This window comes from Cucurbita pepo, chromosome LG04 (genome assembly GCF_002806865.2).
Source record: "Cucurbita pepo subsp. pepo cultivar mu-cu-16 chromosome LG04, ASM280686v2, whole genome shotgun sequence".
Lineage (NCBI taxonomy): Eukaryota > Viridiplantae > Streptophyta > Magnoliopsida > Cucurbitales > Cucurbitaceae > Cucurbita > Cucurbita pepo.
In genome coordinates, this window is record NC_036641.1 from 4,010,058 (window position 1) to 4,028,914 (window position 18,857).

Below are 18,857 nucleotides of genomic sequence, written 5' to 3' on the forward strand. Positions count from 1 at the left end.
TTTTTTTTTTTTTTTTTTTTTTTTTTTAATAATAATAAACCCATTCCTTATTATATACAAAATGGAGACATTAATACAAGAATTTTAAAATAGTATCATCACTTATTTAATACTTAATTTCATTAAAAAAAAAACTTATTTTTTTAATTATTTCATATAATTTATACTAATTTCATGTGCTCTCTCATTGTTCTACCATTGACTCCCATATGGAAACTCTATTTAATATTTGATTATGGGGAAAATACATTTAATCACATCTAATTTCTAAATGTCAAACGACAAAAAAAAAAAAAAAATGTCAATATTTAGTTTATATTATATGAATTGAAAAGGGAAAGAATGTCAAACATAATAGTTTAGTGTCATATTTTATGAATTTTATTATTTTAAATATTATGATACTAATTTTCTAAATTGGGAGACTCTTGATTATGTATAAATTTAAATTACCAAAATAAAAAAAATAAAGCACAAGAAACTGAAGATATGTTATGAAGAAGGGTTTGAAGAATNTTTAGTCCTCCAATGAAAAGGGATTATTGTTGGATCTAGGAATAAACCAAATTAAAATAATCCCTTCTTAAAGAAATTAGCAAATAAGTCAAATAATAAATTTAATTTGGTTGGATTTTATTTCTTTCTTTCTTTCTTTTTTTTTTTTAACTTAATTGTTTAAGATTTTTATGGCTTAATTAAAAATAAATAAATAAATCTTTGTGGTAAGCTTTCTCGGCTCAATTTGGCTTCAATTTGCTCGTTTGGACCATTTTAGACTGTCCCACGATCGTTTCTGACGAAATTAAGGTAATCAGAACTATTGTTTTACACAATTAAGAATACTCATGTAACGTCGAGCATCCGTCAGTTTTCTTAACTTACTCTTTATTTGGTCAAGAATTGAGACAAAAATCGGAGTTTCAAGATGTCTCAACTTTCGCATATTTTTTTTTTAAAAAAAATATATTTAGAATGGATTCGAGATCTATAACTCTCATGAAGAAATCGAATCATTTTGAGCTACAGATCAAAAGTTATGAAATTCAAAAGAAATTGGTTCAAAATCGAAATCCCATCGTGTTCTGGAATAATTGAAATGTAGGTGAAGAAATCCGACAATACGCGTCGACAGATGGGCAATAAAACGTGGCTAGTGTAGGGAGTGACACATGTCAAACACGAATAGGAGAAGTGCATTTGGTCTCTACAATGACATGCATCTCGAGTTAGTCTTATCCGATCCAAACTCGATCCAAGATCCACCTGTGACCCAAGAATTTGATACCTGACCTGAACAAGCAACCGTCTCACTAACCGAACCAACTCGATATGTGGACTTGTCCGGGCAGGTCACGTTTCACGTAGGGAATGCAACTACCAAGCTTAGCACACGTGAAATCGCGCATAAGTCCCACTTACAGTGTGTGAGGTTGTGTAAGCAGTGCGAGAGAGTTTCTTTTATTTCCGTTTGCCCTTCGTTCGACTATGTTTTGTCCCAGTTTTGATATTGATCTTAATTCTGTTTGATCTAAGACCTAACCATGAGTTTTCAAAAAAGTTGGAGCCCTTTAAAAGTAGAAAATTGAACTTGGAAAGGTACGTAACAACCAAGTAAGTAACCACACGGATTCTAGGAAGTAATATTTATAGGGATCATTTGGATATGCATACATGTTAGTAAAACAAAATCCTGGTGGTTAGATTCGGTATGACCTGATAATGGTAAAATAAGACCCTAGTAATATTTATAGGAGTCGCTTGGATATGCATGAGAATAATCACACTTGTTAATGGTATGACTGATTTATTTCTTGCATGATTTAATAGATTGTTCTTCTACTGCTTGTACTTAATCTTGCTGGAACGGAGGATGCAAATTCGTGGGATTTTTCTTGTAGAGAATAAGTATTAGAAATAGATCAACACTAGGATGAAAGCATCAGTTTGGCTAGACTATGACTTAGGATGGAATGCCTCGAACATATTTGAATCGGGAGAGATGCTCAAAGGGTGTGACCCCCTAGTACTCTTGACCAATCTAGACTCGGGGAGTCAGGATTTAGGAACCTGGAGACGTAAATCCATATCAAGACCTTCAAACCACCTTGGAGACTTAGAAGACCACCACAACAACCCTAGAAGTCAAAAGTAGTCATCTAGGCCAATAGCAATCGGTATAGCATCTGTAGAGCTTCCAGTCCTTTTCCACTCTGATACGACACCGTTGAGATAACCGTAAGGCAAATTAAGGACGAGCGACTTGATAGTTATTGGGATTACCATACATGGTGAATTTTTTTTGTGGGTGGATATTGATCATGTGGGTATTCAGTGGAGCTAACACGTACAAGGGGTAGCACCATGACCTTAGGCGACTACATGGTCTGCGGGATGAGTTCGACAGCTAACCTCCCATGGATGAGGAGCATGTTGGCACTTATCATGTTGTCCCCACTTGATTGAGAGAGTTCTTAAGGTAGTGCTTCAACTTCGAACACGATTACCACTATGTATGCTGAGTTAGCTATCCATATTTATGCACAGTAAAAGCAATACATTCAAAGTCTAGAGTAAAATTTGTGGTCTCCTATTAGGTCAAGAATGCGACAAGAGTCTACAAGTAGGTCGCTTATTGGGTATATCTATATACTCGATGCTTTCTACTTTTTCTTTTCCAGGTGCACGATGTTGTTGGTCGAGGCAAGGGGTACTCTGAGCTCATTAGCAACAAAGGGGTGTTGACTCAGGACATCTAGCTTGTCCACTTTTTTTTTTTTTTTTTTTTTTTTTTNATTTTTGTTGTTTGTCTCATACACTCATATTGCACTGTATAGTCTGTTAGTCACATTCTATCTTTTAATGCCTCAAAATTTGGGCTGTGACAATTTATCACTATTTATGATTTTAAATAGTTAAGTTATATTTGTTTCATGGATATACTCTAAGGTCGATTTTATAAATGAATTGGGACATAAATTTGTAAGTTTTCTTTGATTTGAGAGATAATTGAAAATTGTTTGAATGTTTTGAGTTTGACTCAATCAATTCACACGTTACTGACGAAGTAATTGAGTACTAAGATAATATGTTAAGGTTGGTGTTCTACCTTGCTTTACTAAGGGTACGCTAATTCTTCCTCTTTTTCATGGTTTCGAATCTTTGATGAGCCAATATTTTTTTTTTTTTTTTTTTTTTTTTTTTTTTTTTTTTTTTTTTTTTTTTTTTTTTTTTTTTTTTTTTTTNTATTCTCTTTTTCTTATCTCTTTTTAATATAGTTCGTGAATCTTGTCTTAAAGTTAAGAGGGAGACGTATTTTGTATACCGTCTCTATATTGTTGCTCCGTCACCTAACAATATGACATGTCCAATAGATTAGTTTATACAACAATGAGCTCAAACAAGCGATATAAGACTAAGTTCACTAAAAATGATTGGATCAAGACATAATGTACCGTTCAAAACTTAATCGACTCTTCAAGAAGATCATCAAGATGAGAATCCATGAAACTAAAATTTCAACTTCAAGAATAAACGTTCTAGCAATCGTGATAAGTACTCTAACGGTTTAAAAAGTGAAAAGGTTTAATTATTAATTTAAGTGTCATTTTTTTTATTTATTTCTATAACGTGTGAGACTCCAACATTTTCACCGACATCAATATTTTTGTGATGTCCAAATTGGTTGGGGAGGAGAACAAAACACCCTTTCTAAGATCAATATTTGTGTGATGTCCAAATTGGTTGGGAAGAATAACAAAACACCATTTATAATGGTGTGGAAACCTTCCCTTAGCAGACGCGTTTTAAAGCTTTGAGGGGAAGCCCGAAAGGGAAAGCCCAAAAAGGACAATATCTGCTAACGGTGGATCTGGGATGTTACAAGTGGTATCAGAACCAGACATTGGACGATGTGTCAGCCTACTCACTGTCTCTCGAAGGGGGGTAGACACGAGGTGGTGTGCGAGTAAGGACTCTGGCCCCAAAGGGGGTGGATTTGGTGGCGGTCCCACATCGACTGGAGAAAGGAACGAGTGCCACAAGGACGTTGGCCTCGAAAAGGGGTAGATTGTGATGTCCCACATTGGTTGGAGAGGAGAACAAAACACCATTTATAAGGGTGTAGAAACTTTCCTCTAGCAAACGCGTTTTCAAGCCTTGAATGGAAGTCCGAAAGGAAAAACCAAAAAAGGACAATAACTGCTAATAGTGGATCTGGAATTTACAATTTTAAACTAGGCTGTAAGTTTGAATCATTTATCTATCCCCATAGAAGGTAATATCCCCAAAAGAAAAGGGGAAAATCATGGGAAGTTTAACCATTTAGCCCTTTGAAATTAGTGGTACAAAAAAGTAAGTTATTAAGTTACAAAACCACATTTAAGATCCTCACCAACAAACACTACAGTGGTGGCATGATGCTTAGCTTAGCCCATCCGAGGCATACGTTCGTTAATCGACAGAGTCCTCTGCAACTGCCCAAATAAAAATTCAACAGAGAACCAACTCTTCAAGCATGTTATATAATCTAACAATAACATCTCAAACTCAAAACCCTTATCGTTTATTGTCATATATTACAGCAAATGCAAACATCTTGCCTCAAAACTCTTAACTGGATTACGATTCGACATGACAGACCACTCCACACTCCACTGTGAGCGAGACCGACAGGTTCCTAATATATCGTCTTCCTTCTTACACACGATTCCCACCGGCGTAGTTTGGAACTTCAGCTTGGCTGTCTAGAGGCATGTACTGAGCCATAATAGCTCTGATTTCTGAATCCATGTATGACTGCAGAAGCAAAACAGGACTATAAATCTGCTAAAACTTGCATAAGCAAAGTCAGTTGGATAATATCATATCAATGAGCTTACCCTTATTCTGTACTTGTATACTAGGTATGCTCCACCAGCCGCCATAGCCAAGCCTATCAATATAACCCAAACAGCAGTCCACGCAGATCTCCCACCAGACACCTTACCTGCAAATGTCACCAAAACATTACATCTACTAATACTTCTTTACAAATACAGTCAATTCTTCAACTATGGTGGAAACTTCTCGAGATCTTTCGCGCTCCCTTTCCAAGAAAGAATTAACTTCATTACAGGGATGGATGCTTTATGGGTGTCTTAGGCTCAAGAACAGGCTCTGTGCTCTGTGGCTTAAAGCAGTGCAAGCTAGTCTTTTGGAATCATGCTTTAAAAATAAGTCTTCTTTAATGTTTAGGGGAATATGGAATTGCATGCGTGAAGATGCTGCTTACTTATACAAGTATCATGGTCTCTGATGTACAAAAGATCACCACTGCAACTGCACTCATAGCTGCCCCAGGTATTTTTACAGCTACATTCAGGGCACTGACAGGCTTTCTTTTCTTTGCACTCATCGATATCTGTATGATACGAAGTCGAACAAGTACAAATCACATAATTATCTTAGATGCCTGTAACAGAAGAGTTGCCCCTCGTGTAAAATTTGATATGTTTTCATTACAAATTAAACTAGATGTGCAATCACAGGCAGTCAGTAGATCACATTCCATTAAGAACCACCAGCTACTTCAGCTCTTTTTTCATAGGAACAAGAATAGCTTCTCTTGAAAGAAACGAAAAGAACAAAAGATGCACATTATGAAGCATAAATCATGTCATGGTTTATTGTCCATTCAATTATTAAATTACTAGAGATTGCATGGAAGAAAAAGTCCACATAAGAATTGATTCACAAAATATGACAATAGCACCAAGAAAAATAATAGTCTATAATGCCAACACATTTTTTGTTTGTCAGTGTCAGGGAAAACACGGAAGTGAGAAGAAATAGCTGCTTATATAAAAACCACTCTGCTTGCATAAATGGATATTTGCCGTAATATTCACATATGTAAGAGAAGAAAAGGAGCCCCTGTTGCTGTTGGACTTATTAGAAAAGAAAAGATTTATGAAATTTTCTATTTTCATTTGATGGTAAAATATGTCAAGCTTTGTGTTCAATTCTTTTGTGAGGCAAATCCTTTTAGTCCCTGACTTCCTATGATGCTCTTCACCACTTTTACTACTTTCTCATTCCTCCTTAATAAAAATTAACAAAAAAGTAGAACGTGCACCTTTTTCATATTCCATACATGAGGAATGAAAGTAATCCACCTAAAATTGGGATGCAATCTTTTCTAGCACTAACTTTTCCATCTCCTCAACAACTAACAAAACCTAGCTGATGTTTTCATGTAGTTTTTAGCACTAGGAGCATCAATAGGGCTGCTAGCTTGAAGTTGTTTATTTCCATATTTTTAGATCAACAATAAAAATATACTGTATTCAAAAACACCCTAGAGTTTCTGATTAAAAAGAGAAAAAAAAATTAATAATATGTTAAGCTTCATCCACAATGATCTTATCGGTTGTATTACAGTAGAAGTACTAGTACAGGCTCCCTAAGCAATTTAGGGATAGCTAAACTTCTTTAGTATAACTCAATGGACTAATTCACCGAGAAAAGCAAGTACTCCACAGAAAAGGTAGCATTCATGAAACATGCATTCATAGGGATTCTTGATTCAGAATAGTAACACTTGAGCTCTTGTACGTTAGCTTTTTCATTTTCCAATAATCCAAAATTAAATGTGTGTAAAACCCAACAGCCCCTAGAATCTCAGAGTCCATACCTTCGCAGCTTTTAACACCATCACCTTTAAACCCTGGAGGACACGAGCAATTCGCATTGCTATGGTCCTGCTTAAAAATGGTAAGTGTTAAATCTGAAACCCTGAGTCTACTACTCGAGGTAAAGAATACAAAAATAAACGAAACATGAAGATTACTAACCGTACAAGCAGAGAATGTATGTCCATCCCGGGTCTCATGCCAACATCCTCCATTATTAATTTTGCATCTTGCAGACCCGCTTGCTGAAAGCCAAAATGAATAATATTTTTATTTAGTATGGCTGCAGAATCAAAATATTAGCTGACAAAATGGGTCAAAACTTTTTCTGATAGATCTGAAATTCAATAGGAACTTATGAAAGGTGCCTTCTCAAAAGAAAGTGAAATTATTTGGCTCAATCATTTTAGGATTGCCGCTTGGAGTCCTTGGCTTGAGGGGAAGGTCAGGGTCTCCAACAAGTTCAGATCTTTTTGGAAATTCTTTGATCACCTTATTTTTACTAGTATCTCTAGGTATAAATTGTATGCTTCCAACAATGTATTTAGCTTACTGTTTCATTTTTAAAACAAATAAAAAGAAGGGAAAAACAAGGCATTTAGCTTATCTTTTCTATTGCAAATTGGAAGATTTTTTAGTAACTTCCTTGGCTGAGAGCCTTTCTATATTGTCCCCTCGTTTGTAATTTCATTCTATCAATGAGTCTGTGTAAATAAAAAATATAATATGGTTTTGAATTATCATAAATTCCCTCTTTATATATTAAAATTAAAGACAAGAAGATGAATAACTTTTACCTGCACAAGTGGTGTAACCATCTCCTTTGAACTGCACACCATCAACAAGTGGGCATTCACATACCCTCCCACGAAAAGTATCCTGTGTGTATCAAAATTGTCAAGAAGAAATAACAGAGTATTAGACTTCTGATGTAATCTATCCTTGATTTAATTTACTAAACCTTGACGCCTGGTTTGCCATATAATCTTGATTTATACCTTGCAGGCGGTTAGATTGGCAGCTTTATCTTGCCAGCAACCACCATTATTATCTAAGCATTCGTTGGTCTCTAAATCTGTCATGATCAATTATCAAATCTAATGATGTTAAGTCTAACACGGTGAGAATGGATAAACAGTCGAGAAATCATTTATTACATACCACTACTCAAGCAAATGGCAGGTTCAGTTGTTTCCTCAAAACCTGAACATATGGCCTTCAGAACTGCACCTCTCACCAATTTTCCTGCAAGCATTTAGGTTAGAAATGGCAATTGTCCAAAACAAAGGTCACATAACAAGAGCAGAACAGACCTCGATATTGTCGATTGTTTACAACAAGAGTAGGCAATATGGTAACATCCCCTCTGGATCCTTTTCCAACCTACTAAAAGATTTACGTCAGGCAAGACTAGATAGCAGTTAATGGGAAATAAATATAAGAATCTTGTGCTTTCAATTAAGAATATGAACGAAAAACATAAAATATTGAAGAAGGCAAGGGAAGGATGTCTGTAGGAAACACGGACTTGGGCGTCTTGCTCTTCTTTCAAAACTGGATTTTCAGTATCAGCATTTGGATCCCCCATGCACTTCTCAATCTTGCTAGCATCAAGCCCTGAACATAAGTCAGTAACGAATTTAAAATACCATTACTGTATTGGATGTGTATCCTCCAATACAATATGCAACAATAACCAACATACCAAGAGACTTAATAACATCATTAGCACAGTCCTTGTTGTACTTCTTCTCCTTCATTGGACATCTGATCTGAAAATCTGTCACATAGTCCCACCAAATCCAAGGTTTTTGAGTTTCATTAGCCACTTTGAAAACACATAACTGCCTCAAGTTTTCAATCACCACATCTTTCCCATCATAGCCAGAACTGAAATCCTGCTCGGGATCAGGAGCACAATACCTCCCTTGATTGATACATTGAGACTTGCACTGCTTGCTTAGAACGAATGCCTGTGGGCAATACCAAGTAATATAATGTGGTGTGAACTGTGAGTAACCACCCTTTTCAAGTAACTGGGCCGCACCTTTAAAATCCTTCAAGAATTCCATTAGCATGTTACACTTCACGCCACATTCATCGTTACTGTTAGTCCACAACTCATATTCCACACGGTCATCAGGATGAGGTACCGCTTCCCTCCAATCAAGACTCACACTGACCATTTCTCCAGAACTGAACTCTTTTTTCAGTTTCTCACCAAAACTTTTTTCAATAAGTGCAGACGGTATTGTTATGTTTTCAATGTATTGTGCTGTAGAACCATCCTCTTCAGGGGTGTCCATGGTTATTAATCTTTCCTCAACGTTGTCTGCAACAAGAACTGCAGAAGCACCAGCCTTCTGAGCATTCCAAACCTTCAAGGCAAAGAAACAATCTGGAAGCCAGCATAAAAAGCAAAAAGTCAATAACCACATAAAAGTTCAATAGAAATTTAAACTTCATGAAAATTTTAAATCAGGTATCGATCTTTTCTTGTGAGATCCCACATCGGTTGAGGAGGAGAACGAAACATTCTTTATATGGGTGCAGAAACCTCTCCTTAGTAGACACGTTTTAAAAACCTTGAGGGGAAGCCCAAAAAGGACAATATCTGCTAGCGGTGGGTTTGGGCTATTACATTTCTCTACTTCCCGATTCTTGATATATGGACAAAAAGTCAATAACTGTATAAAAATACTGCTTTTCAAAGTTGTAAGTGCTGAGATTAATAAATTGCATAAGTGATCTCATACCTGTTTTAAAATGTATCCCAAAGAGGAATACCATACCTACCTCCCCACAACACTTGATACATATGGACAGTAGAGAGACATTAACTGTTTGTTTAATCATATCCAATTGAAACTATTGTTGGCAACACAAACTTCAGTTTTTCATGATGTGTGCCTAATGATATAGTAGTCTGAAACCTTTTGTGGGTTGCATCACAAGAAAACAGCCAAAATTGTATGGTCGAATGCATGAAAAGCTCAATCGTCGTATCTGTGGCTTAAAAAAACAAAATACTTTTCAAGGGTAGAAAGAGGGCGGTATTGAAGTTCATTATGCATGTAGATTCTTGATCCTCTTCCAGAAGTTATCATGATAGATTTTAAGTAACAATTCCACCTTTCTCCAGTTACTTGTAACTCGTCCACCGTTCTCATTAACGTCAATTAGTACCGCCCTCTCCTCCCCCACCATTGCCACCACTACCAGCGCCGGTGTATTGTGTACGTCCATCACCCCCACTGCCACCACCAAACTCTCCCCCACCTCCTCCTCCCTTGTTCTCACCACCCCCACCTGTTCACTACTACAATTCACCACCCCCACCTGTTTACTACTACAATTCACCACCACCGCCCAACTCTCCACCCCTGCTGCCATTGTACTCTCCTCCTCCACCTCCCAACTCGCCTCCTCCTCCGCCACATTCACCTCCACCGCCAATCTATCCTTACTTATCTCTGTCTTTAGGTATATCTACATTCTTTTGGCTTTAGTCTCAGGCGATTCCTCTCCTCTACCTTCTTTAAATCTAATTTTCTCTAGATCCAGAATTCCAGTTTCAAGTCAAACAAACAAAACACTTTAAATCTCCTCATCATGGGCTAATCGCTGCGAGAGCTGAACCTTAAGCTTGGAGAGGTGGTTTAGATTAAAACAAGAAAGCAAAAACAGAACACTAGGTAGCCTCTCAAATGTGAATATAATAAAACTCCTGAAAAACTCAAGATCCAAACAACTGAATTTTCTCGGTCAACGAAATGTAGCATTACTGTAATAAACTAACTCGAGCAGCAGCTAGACAAACAAATCAACTAGTATCATGAAAACTATTGTTCAATTAGCGAATTCAACCACCAATGAATCACCATAAACAAAAACTAAATCTAAAAGAAAAATTTACCTCCTCGATCGAGCAAAACGAACGTAGGGAGAGCTCCAGACTTCGACTGGAACGAAATCCCAGCATCGCTGAATTCTCTGCAACCCTTCTGATTCTCCTTCGGAAACACCACAGTCCCAGACATGCTACCTCCATATTGAGGAATGCCAAAATTCCCAATGGCACTATCGTAGGTACCTTTCAAACCCTCAGGCGATGTAACCCTCAAACTATTCTTTTCAACCACGAACTTCGCCACAGACAGTGGCACCAAAGACAGCAGAAGAAGAAAAAGCCCTAAAAACAAACTCAAACCCAACTTCTGAACCTCCATGAAAGGCATTCCCAGATGATTAAAATAAACAAATCACCAATATTCAGATTGAAAACGAAGCTAAATTCGTGAAAAGGATGAATCAAATTCGTATAAAAAGAAATCCGCCGCCGTCGCTGCTAGGAGGAAGGGCGCTGTTATTCTCTGAATGAGAAAAAACAAACGGAGTTGTTGGATTTGCTTTAATGGAGGTCGGATTCGTGGCGAAGAAGGCAGTGCCCTTTCAGTCTTCGCAACTCGATGACGGAAGAGAAATGATCCGTGTGAAGTGAAATCTTTGGAAACAATAGCTTTAATTACGCTGCATGCCCCACTTGCCTTTGATTATCGAATTTAACAGAATTTTTCAACTCATCCTTCCGGAATTAGAAATTGAACGGAAGAAACCTACGGAAAAAAATCTTTCAAAAATCCACAATATTTCTCTTCATATTTTATTTATAAAAAATTATAATTATTAGAAGAACACGACTCTCCCCGCACTGGTATCATATCGTTGAGCATAAGATCTCGTGGCTTTGTTTTGGACTTTCCCAAAAGGCCTCATGCCAATGGAGAGAGTATTCATTGATTATAAACTCATGATCATTTCCTAAATTAGCCGATGTGGGACTTTTATCATCCAACACCTCCCCTCGAACAAAGTACGTCTCTCCTTAATCGAGGCTCGACTCCTTTTCTTTTGGAGTTCTTTGTTTGACATTTGAGAATTTACCAATCTATTGGCACAACTAAGTTTAGGGCATGACTCTAATACCATGTTGGAGAGTCGTGTTCATTTAACAATAATTATCTGCCTACTCATATTAAATTTTTTGAAACGTGTATAGACAATTATCAACGACACCATGACACTAAACTCTAAATATTGATCGTGTATTTCATGTAACAAATACTAAAATGGTAAGCTGGTAAGGATATTGAAAACTTGACATATACAACGAGCCCGTTTTTTTTTTTTCTTACAAAACGGCTTTCCACTCAGAGCTTCGACGAGCATTTAGGTACTTGAAGGAGAAAACAATTGAAGATCTCTTAGGATAAGAAGTAGATTCAGTCTTTAATGAATCGTAGATGAAATTATTTATTTACCAACCTCGAGAGAGGAGGATGTTAATCGAGCTTTTCTATGTGTGGTCTCAGTTTCGATTAAAGATTCATAGTGGTTTACGAACCTATACCAAGTCCTTTATGCTATAATTTATTGAGGTTGATCCCGAAGTTACGTTCGAGATCATAGTAGTAGTTTCTATTTATTCACCCCCGAGAATGAATTTATTTGAACGTTATGTGAAAGCAATATCATGAACATACGAGAAGCTATGAGATCTCATACCGGTTGAAGAGAGGAACAAAACATTTCTTATAAGGGTGTGGAAACCTATTCCTAGTAGACACGTTTTAAAATTGTGAGGCTGACAACGATGTGTAACGGGCTAAAACAGACAATATATACTAGGGTGGCCTCGGGTTGTTAGATAAACGTTTTATCGTCTTCAACGATTGTGATAAAGATACCTAATGAGGCACATTGGCATTTAATGTCAAACTGATTGTCATATATGATGCTCTTTAATGACAAACATTGACTTTTAATATCATACATTGACCGTCATTGTAGGCTACAATAACGTGCACTTTTTTATGATGTGGCAATAACTATGACGACGTGCAAAACGATTTCAGGCATGTGTCTTAGATTGTTTTCTTTTAACGGCATAAGTTGCCCGTCGTTAAAACTCAGTTTTGTACTAGTGGCAATGATATTTTTACTAGTACATTAATTATCTTTTCAGTATACTTACGTTTTTATAATTAACCTTCCTTTTGAAGGTTTTTGATATGGGTCGGGTTCTCGGTCCAACCCTCCTTTCATTTTATAAACTTGGATCGTCTATCCTAGTTTCGGTCTAAGCTCTCTACTCCGTCCATTTCTTGAATAGCTACCAATGATGACATCCTTTCATAGGTGTAGGTTTTCCGGTTCTCAACGAAGTTTTGGGTAATTAGGCATTGTTATAGGTCTTAAGGTATCTTAACCTATAATTTACTATTGCTGAGTCGTATATAAGACTCGCTCTCTGTCAAATACGACCCGTCTATAGAACTCGCTGGCGGTTTGAAATAGCACGCAACCTAATGATCAAGAATAATCATTGTTGCTAACTTAGCACACTATGCGTTAGTCAGGTTTCTGTGGAGTTTGGTCGACTAATTGGGTAACATGCCCTACGACTATTCTCTTAGATTTCAAACTTGTATGTAAGACACACTCTCAGTCAAATACGACTCATTTACTAAACTCTCTAGCAACCTGAAGTAGCACACAACCCGACGATCAGGTTTTCACGGGATACCCATATACATCGTATACCATAATAAGCTTGTAAGCATAACATAGACATATATATATATATATAATAAGTTAAAACTTGTTTAAAAGCTTCGATATGCTACTTACACTCGTTGACGCCCGCTATTCTTTCTGGATAATATTTAATATATTAAACACCAATTTAAACCCTTTAAATTAAATATATTTTTCTTTATTTTTATTTTTATTTAATATATTAACTATTTAATTAATCGTTTATTTATTACAGCCACTCAACTATAAGATTAGATTTGCACTCATATGCACGTAGGACAAATTATGTCCATTAATATAATAATTATAAGGAAGTCTCTTCTCGGATTGTTTTTTATTACCGTTTGGTCAAAAGTCAATTTTACCCTTATAATTACATTTTACATTTTAAGTATTACTAATTATTTAATAAACAATTTATTTTTGATTCAATCATAAATTAAGTCGTTCTCAAGCCCTTGAGAGGGTGGGACCCCATTGTTCAAGTGTCTTTTTTTTGCTAATAAAATTATGTTCTCAGTTCTCTATTTGGTCAGAATCCTAAAATGGTAGACATATTGAATGAGTTGTAAAAATCATTTTCAATCTTGAAAATCAAAATCAAAGGACAAACTCTCACAGTCAAGAGTTCATAACTCATTCAAGGTTAAGATTGAATGAATCAAATATGATCATCATGTGAAATAGTAATCTTCTCGATTAATGAATATATATATATATAATTAAATATTTTGTAGTACAATCTTATATAAACTCATTGTATATAATACCCAATCTCAGCAATGATTTTTTATTTTTTTTATGAAACTAAAATGATTAAACACATGCCACGTGTAACGACCCAGATCCACCGCTAGCCGATATTGTCCTCTTTGGGCTTCCCCTCAAGGCTTTAAAACGCGTCTACTAGGGGAAGAGTTTCCACACCGTTATGAAGGGTGATTTGTTATCTTCCCCAACCAATGTGGGACATCACACCACGTGACCCAAGTGTGAAAGTTCAATAATAATATTTGATAGGATATTTTCTAATGCTCGTTTAGAACGACTATTCTCAACCAAAACTAAATAAATACATATCTTATCGAGTAAAATACAATCCTTAATTAATTACGATGACGTGGAACAATATTTAAATATGAATCCTTCATGGACAAACTTCCAATCATGTGAGGCATTAGCTACACTAGTTGACTTGCCTCAAGATAAATATTAGAATAAAAAAAATATATTAATATTAAAAAAATATATTAATATTAAAAAAAAAATATTAATATTAAAAAGAAAAACAATTTTGATTAATATAATAAAAAATAAATAATTTTTTTTTACACCATTTTAAATCTCTCCCTCCATTTTCCAAAGACCACAACTTCACAATTCAATTTTTAACCAACCATCTGCCCATTGTTATCCAAACCTTCTAAAACTACGTCGTTTTGTTAACAACTTTTACTCCCATTCTCAACCCTACGCGCGTGTTTTTCACGGACCAATAAAAAACGTTCTTAGTTAACAAAAGCCAATATAAATGGCTGACGCTCACCACTCTCTCGAACTGGCGCGTGGTCATTCCAAAATAAACCATTCCCCATTATAATTCGAAATTCATCCATCATCCATCTCTCTTCCCTTTTTCGCTCTCCCTATCTCTCTCTCTCTCTCTCTGAAGAGCTTGAAAAAAGGCGACGGCCAAATTGGCGTTCTGATCTGCAGCGAAGAAGCCGAAGAAACGCGAAGCTTTCCCACATTGATTTTCTCAGGTTGATCGAAACCCTAGAACGAAGATACAGGAGAAAAGGAAGAGGAAGAAGAAGTTTTTGTCTCTCGAGCATTTTGGTTCGCGATGGGGTTGTGGGAAGCTTTTCTCAACTGGCTTCGAAGGTATGTTGGAACTGGCGATTGAAATTTTAGAGGAAATGGAAAGAAATTTGTCGAATTCTTTTTTATTGGTTGTTTATCTGATATCCGTTATGCTATATGAATATTATGCAATTGATAATATTCTTATCATTTAGATTAGTGAGCGAGAGGATTATGGAGGTGGAACCTGTTTTTGGTCTTCGTTTAGCTAATGGAAATTGATAATTTCCTCCCCTGGTTTCTAACGTCTCTGTTGTATGGAATTTAAGAATATTAATGGGCGAGAGGGCAACTTATTTTGGTTAAATTGGATAATAGATGATTTATCTCCTACTGTGTTCCGAAACTGATGGTTCATTAATTATACAAATGATGGCCATTTACTGCATCGATTCGTTACTTATTTCGTTTTTTTTTTTGGAACTTATGAAGTTTAGTGTTCTAATAATGCCTTGTGCTGTATTGTTCGGATTTGTTTTGTCTCGCTAAGATGTGTTTTGATTATCATTTTCCTTGTTACACTTCTGCAAGAACGTGGCCAACGTGGGAGGTGACGATTAGGTTTTCAATTTTGAATGAGTTCTGATTATAACCTAAAAAATGTAGTTATTTTGGTGGCTGCAATTCAGAACAATGAATGAACTGGTCAAATTGCGTTTGCAATGATGATATTTTCATTTTGTTAATTGTTTTGTTGATTAGAAGGTAATTTAGATTATTAGTTCTTAATTTTTGTTGATTATGATACGAAAATTTAGATTAGAATTAGATTTGGTTAAATTAGATGAGATGTTTGCTTTGGTTCTTCATGTGATGCCCATCTCTGTGGGGTAAGATACATTTGATCATATTCCTATTGCAGTCTCTTTTTCAAGCAAGAGATGGAATTATCTCTGATTGGGCTTCAGAATGCTGGAAAAACATCGCTTGTAAATGTTATTGCAGTAAGTAATTGTCCCTAACCAACCATGTGTTAAATATTCTTATATCGGCTACTGCTGATGGCTTATCTTTTCTCTTCCTGATTTTAATTTGCAGACGGGTGGATACAGTGAAGACATGATCCCAACGGTGTGTAATATTTTTGAAAGGAATTATACCATTCTCTTGATATTTGATTGTTTCTGTTGCCTTATTTTGTACCATAATAGCTTATTTTTGCATTTCTCTTCAAAGTATCCTTTCATCTGCAGGTAGGATTTAATATGAAGAAGGTGACAAAAGGCAATGTAACAATAAAGCTTTGGGATCTTGGAGGCCAACCAAGGTTCCGTAGTATGTGGGAAAGATATTGCCGTGCAGTCTCTGCAATTGTGTACGTTACCTATATTTGTTGTATACTTTATTGTTTCTGCAGTCTTGGATCTGTGATTCTTGTTTGTTTACTGGGAAGATTTCTTTACTTTGCTGGATTTCTGCTTAAACTTTCTTGCCTAACTCTTTAACTTGTTATGGTCTCTGCATTAATAACAAGGTCCATATAGAAATCGTAAGTTGCGAACGAACAATTCGGATGTATGATCTAGCATGGTGTTTGAAAATTTCGATATCCAGTGCTGAAAAAAGTTGGTTGAAGAGTACTCCTGACTTCTTGTCTTGCAGTTATGTTGTGGATGCTGCTGATTATGAGAACTTGTCTGTCTCAAAAAGTGAACTGCATGACTTGTTGAGTAAGCCTTCACTGAATGGAATCCCCTTGCTGGTATTGGGTAACAAGATTGACAAACAAGGAGCTCTGTCCAAGCAGGATCTCACAGAACGAATGTAAGTTGAATCTAAGAAACCTTGAACTAATAACAATGAGTTCGTTTGTTCTGCAATGATGTTGCTTGATCCCCACCTCAATATCAATCTCCATTGTTAAGTCAAATGAATGAACACGTATAAAGTAAAATGTCTATAAGTGCTTGTTTACAAGTAGTTTGTAGGCAGTTCCTGTGGTTTTCTAAAGACGATTCTTCACCTTGCAGGGGACTGAAGTCTATAACTGATAGAGAAGTCTGTTGCTTTATGATATCGTGCAAGAACTCCACCAATATTGACACTGTTATTGACTGGCTCATAAAGCATTCAAAGTCGAAAAACTAAGCTGCGGTGTCTGCAATATCAGGTTCCAACGTCTAATTGTAAGAGGCATATTTCTAGTTGTGCAAATATGTCAGTTGCCCATCTGAGCTTTGCTGATATCCAACTTCCATGTCCTGTTTTGTGTTTATACCTTGGCAGCACGTACCTATGTACATTGGTTTAGATTTGTATTTGAGGGTTGTGATTATTCTCTTGTTGTTGGGAGGGGAAAAGGGGGGGACTCAGAAACAGAGGTTGGTTTTGATTGTTGCTATAACTTCGATTTCACGATGTGATTTAAACATTTTTCCCATTGTATGATTCTATCTATCACTTGAACCAGTTTTTGAAAATCTCTGGCTAAAAATTGGACCAAAATAACTCACTTAGGAATCCCTACCCGGAATAGATAGGATGTAGATATATATATATATATGTATTCATGTTGGCTGTTCGAATATATTTGGTGATTTAGGTCCTAAGAAACGGTGTTGTTTAGCTTTGAAATGTAGGAAAAGTGATGTTCGAAGACAAATATTACAAATCACGTCTCAGTTTCCTATGTGGGATTGGTTGATGTAGACTTAGTACATGGCAGCCCACTAGCAAGGGAATAGCTCGGCAAGGTAACCACTTTTAAAGATGTTTGACTTGCTGTTTTAACAAGTTTTGGTTTACAAAGCATGTATATTAGTGTACTGGACACTCCAAGGTTAATGGATCATAGAACTTCAATTAGTGGAAATTGTTATGAAAAAAAATCTTGTAGGAAGGTAAAGACTTAATCGATTAATCAATTCTATTCATGTTTCATGTTTAAGCTTAGAATGGAACGTATGAAATGATATTAAGAACATTATCATCATAGTTTTAACGGCCTTAATATTTGTTTTTCTTCTTTTATCTTTGTGCCTTTAAAGTTATTAGCTTCTTACCTTAATGTCCATCTGGTTATAGTTTTTGTAACACTTTAGCCTTTAAATTTTAGTATGTAACAATTTAATTAGTCCATATATTTTGAAAATTGTAATGATTTTATTCGGAGGGTGAAAAAATCTACATTGCTTTCATACTTTATGGACACAAGTCCTTGATCAATTTATCAATTTATATATATCTAACAAATGCTATCAATCTTGACAACATTTATCATGATAAAGTCTAACTAAATTGTTACAACTTAAAGGGTAGAAATTAAATTATTACCAATTAAAGTTTGAAAATTTAGAATCATTTCTTTCGTGAATGTTCTAAGACAAAACGTTTTTTTAAAATAGTGCGTTGTTGAATGTGAATTACATATAAGTTCCATTGTACACCCATCCATTTGTTTTAGGTTTATGTCTAACTCTGGACCTGGGGCAGCTTCATTATGACATATCTCAATCAAACCTGTTGAGTTTCTTCCATGTGTTGGATGAGTTCGCCACATAAATGCATCTCTTTTTTTTGTTTCTCCAATGAGTATGACGGTTTGATGTTATTCATGGAGAATCTGTAAATATTGCATTCTAAAAAGATAAAGTTGAAAACAATTGGGATTTTTTTGGAGATTGGATGTAATTACTAGAATGAAAGCACTGATTTTTTTAGAGATTGGATGCAGTTACTAGAATGAAAACTTCATTGTTTCTCTTCGATGGAAGTTTTATTTTCCGAGAA

At 35.8% G+C, this 18,857-nt stretch overlaps 2 protein-coding genes across 4 annotated transcripts; one reads left to right on the plus strand and one right to left on the minus strand.

The window, feature by feature from the left end:
- Window positions 1–4,341: 4,341 nt before the first annotated feature.
- LOC111793282 (vacuolar-sorting receptor 3-like) lies at window positions 4,342–11,196 on the minus strand. The gene is made up of 12 exons (XM_023675104.1): window positions 10,585–11,196; window positions 8,374–9,066; window positions 8,197–8,285; window positions 7,982–8,051; window positions 7,830–7,913; window positions 7,667–7,743; window positions 7,466–7,547; window positions 6,831–6,913; window positions 6,671–6,737; window positions 5,270–5,398; window positions 4,878–4,984; window positions 4,342–4,794 (listed from the first exon to the last, which is right to left on the minus strand). The coding sequence occupies exons 1-12, from the start codon at window positions 10,904–10,906 to the stop codon at window positions 4,696–4,698; spliced, it is 1,902 nt and encodes a 633-aa protein (XP_023530872.1). The 5' UTR covers window positions 10,907–11,196; the 3' UTR covers window positions 4,342–4,695.
- A 3,696-nt stretch (window positions 11,197–14,892) lies between these two features.
- LOC111794034 (ADP-ribosylation factor-like protein 8a) lies at window positions 14,893–18,604 on the plus strand. 3 transcript variants are annotated; one of them, XR_002815009.1, is made up of 8 exons: window positions 14,893–15,149; window positions 15,991–16,072; window positions 16,167–16,199; window positions 16,322–16,443; window positions 16,731–16,892; window positions 17,099–17,238; window positions 17,695–17,821; window positions 18,532–18,604. XR_002815009.1 is itself a non-coding variant. In XM_023676146.1 (7 exons), exons 1-6 carry the CDS (start codon window positions 15,112–15,114, stop codon window positions 17,214–17,216), a joined length of 555 nt encoding a protein of 184 aa, XP_023531914.1. In that variant the 5' UTR covers window positions 14,893–15,111; the 3' UTR covers window positions 17,217–17,238; window positions 17,695–18,069. The 3 variants fall into 3 exon arrangements, 2 of the variants coding, with proteins under 2 accessions (XP_023531914.1, XP_023531913.1); XM_023676146.1 differs by lacking the exon at window positions 18,532–18,604 and having other exon boundaries at window positions 17,695–18,069; XM_023676145.1 differs by lacking the exons at window positions 17,695–17,821; window positions 18,532–18,604 and having other exon boundaries at window positions 17,099–17,543.
- The last annotated feature ends 253 nt before the right edge of the window (window positions 18,605–18,857 follow it).

Bases quoted from the DNA above. Each gene is read 5' to 3' on its own strand.
- LOC111793282 (XM_023675104.1), bottom strand. From the start codon at position 10,906: ATGCCTTTCATGGAGGTTCAGAAGTTGGGTTTGAGTTTGTTTTTAGGG. The intron at 8,286-8,373 runs GTATGTTGGTTA...ACTTATGTTCAG, and splicing joins TGATGTTATTAAGTCTCTTG to GGCTTGATGCTAGCAAGATT. The intron at 8,052-8,196 runs GTCCGTGTTTCC...ATCTTTTAGTAG, and splicing joins AAGAAGAGCAAGACGCCCAA to GTTGGAAAAGGATCCAGAGG.
- LOC111794034 (XM_023676146.1), top strand. From the start codon at position 15,112: ATGGGGTTGTGGGAAGCTTTTCTCAACTGGCTTCGAAG. The intron at 15,150-15,990 runs GTATGTTGGAAC...TTCCTATTGCAG, and splicing joins TTTCTCAACTGGCTTCGAAG to TCTCTTTTTCAAGCAAGAGA. The intron at 16,893-17,098 runs GTAAGTTGAATC...TTCACCTTGCAG, and splicing joins CAGGATCTCACAGAACGAAT to GGGACTGAAGTCTATAACTG.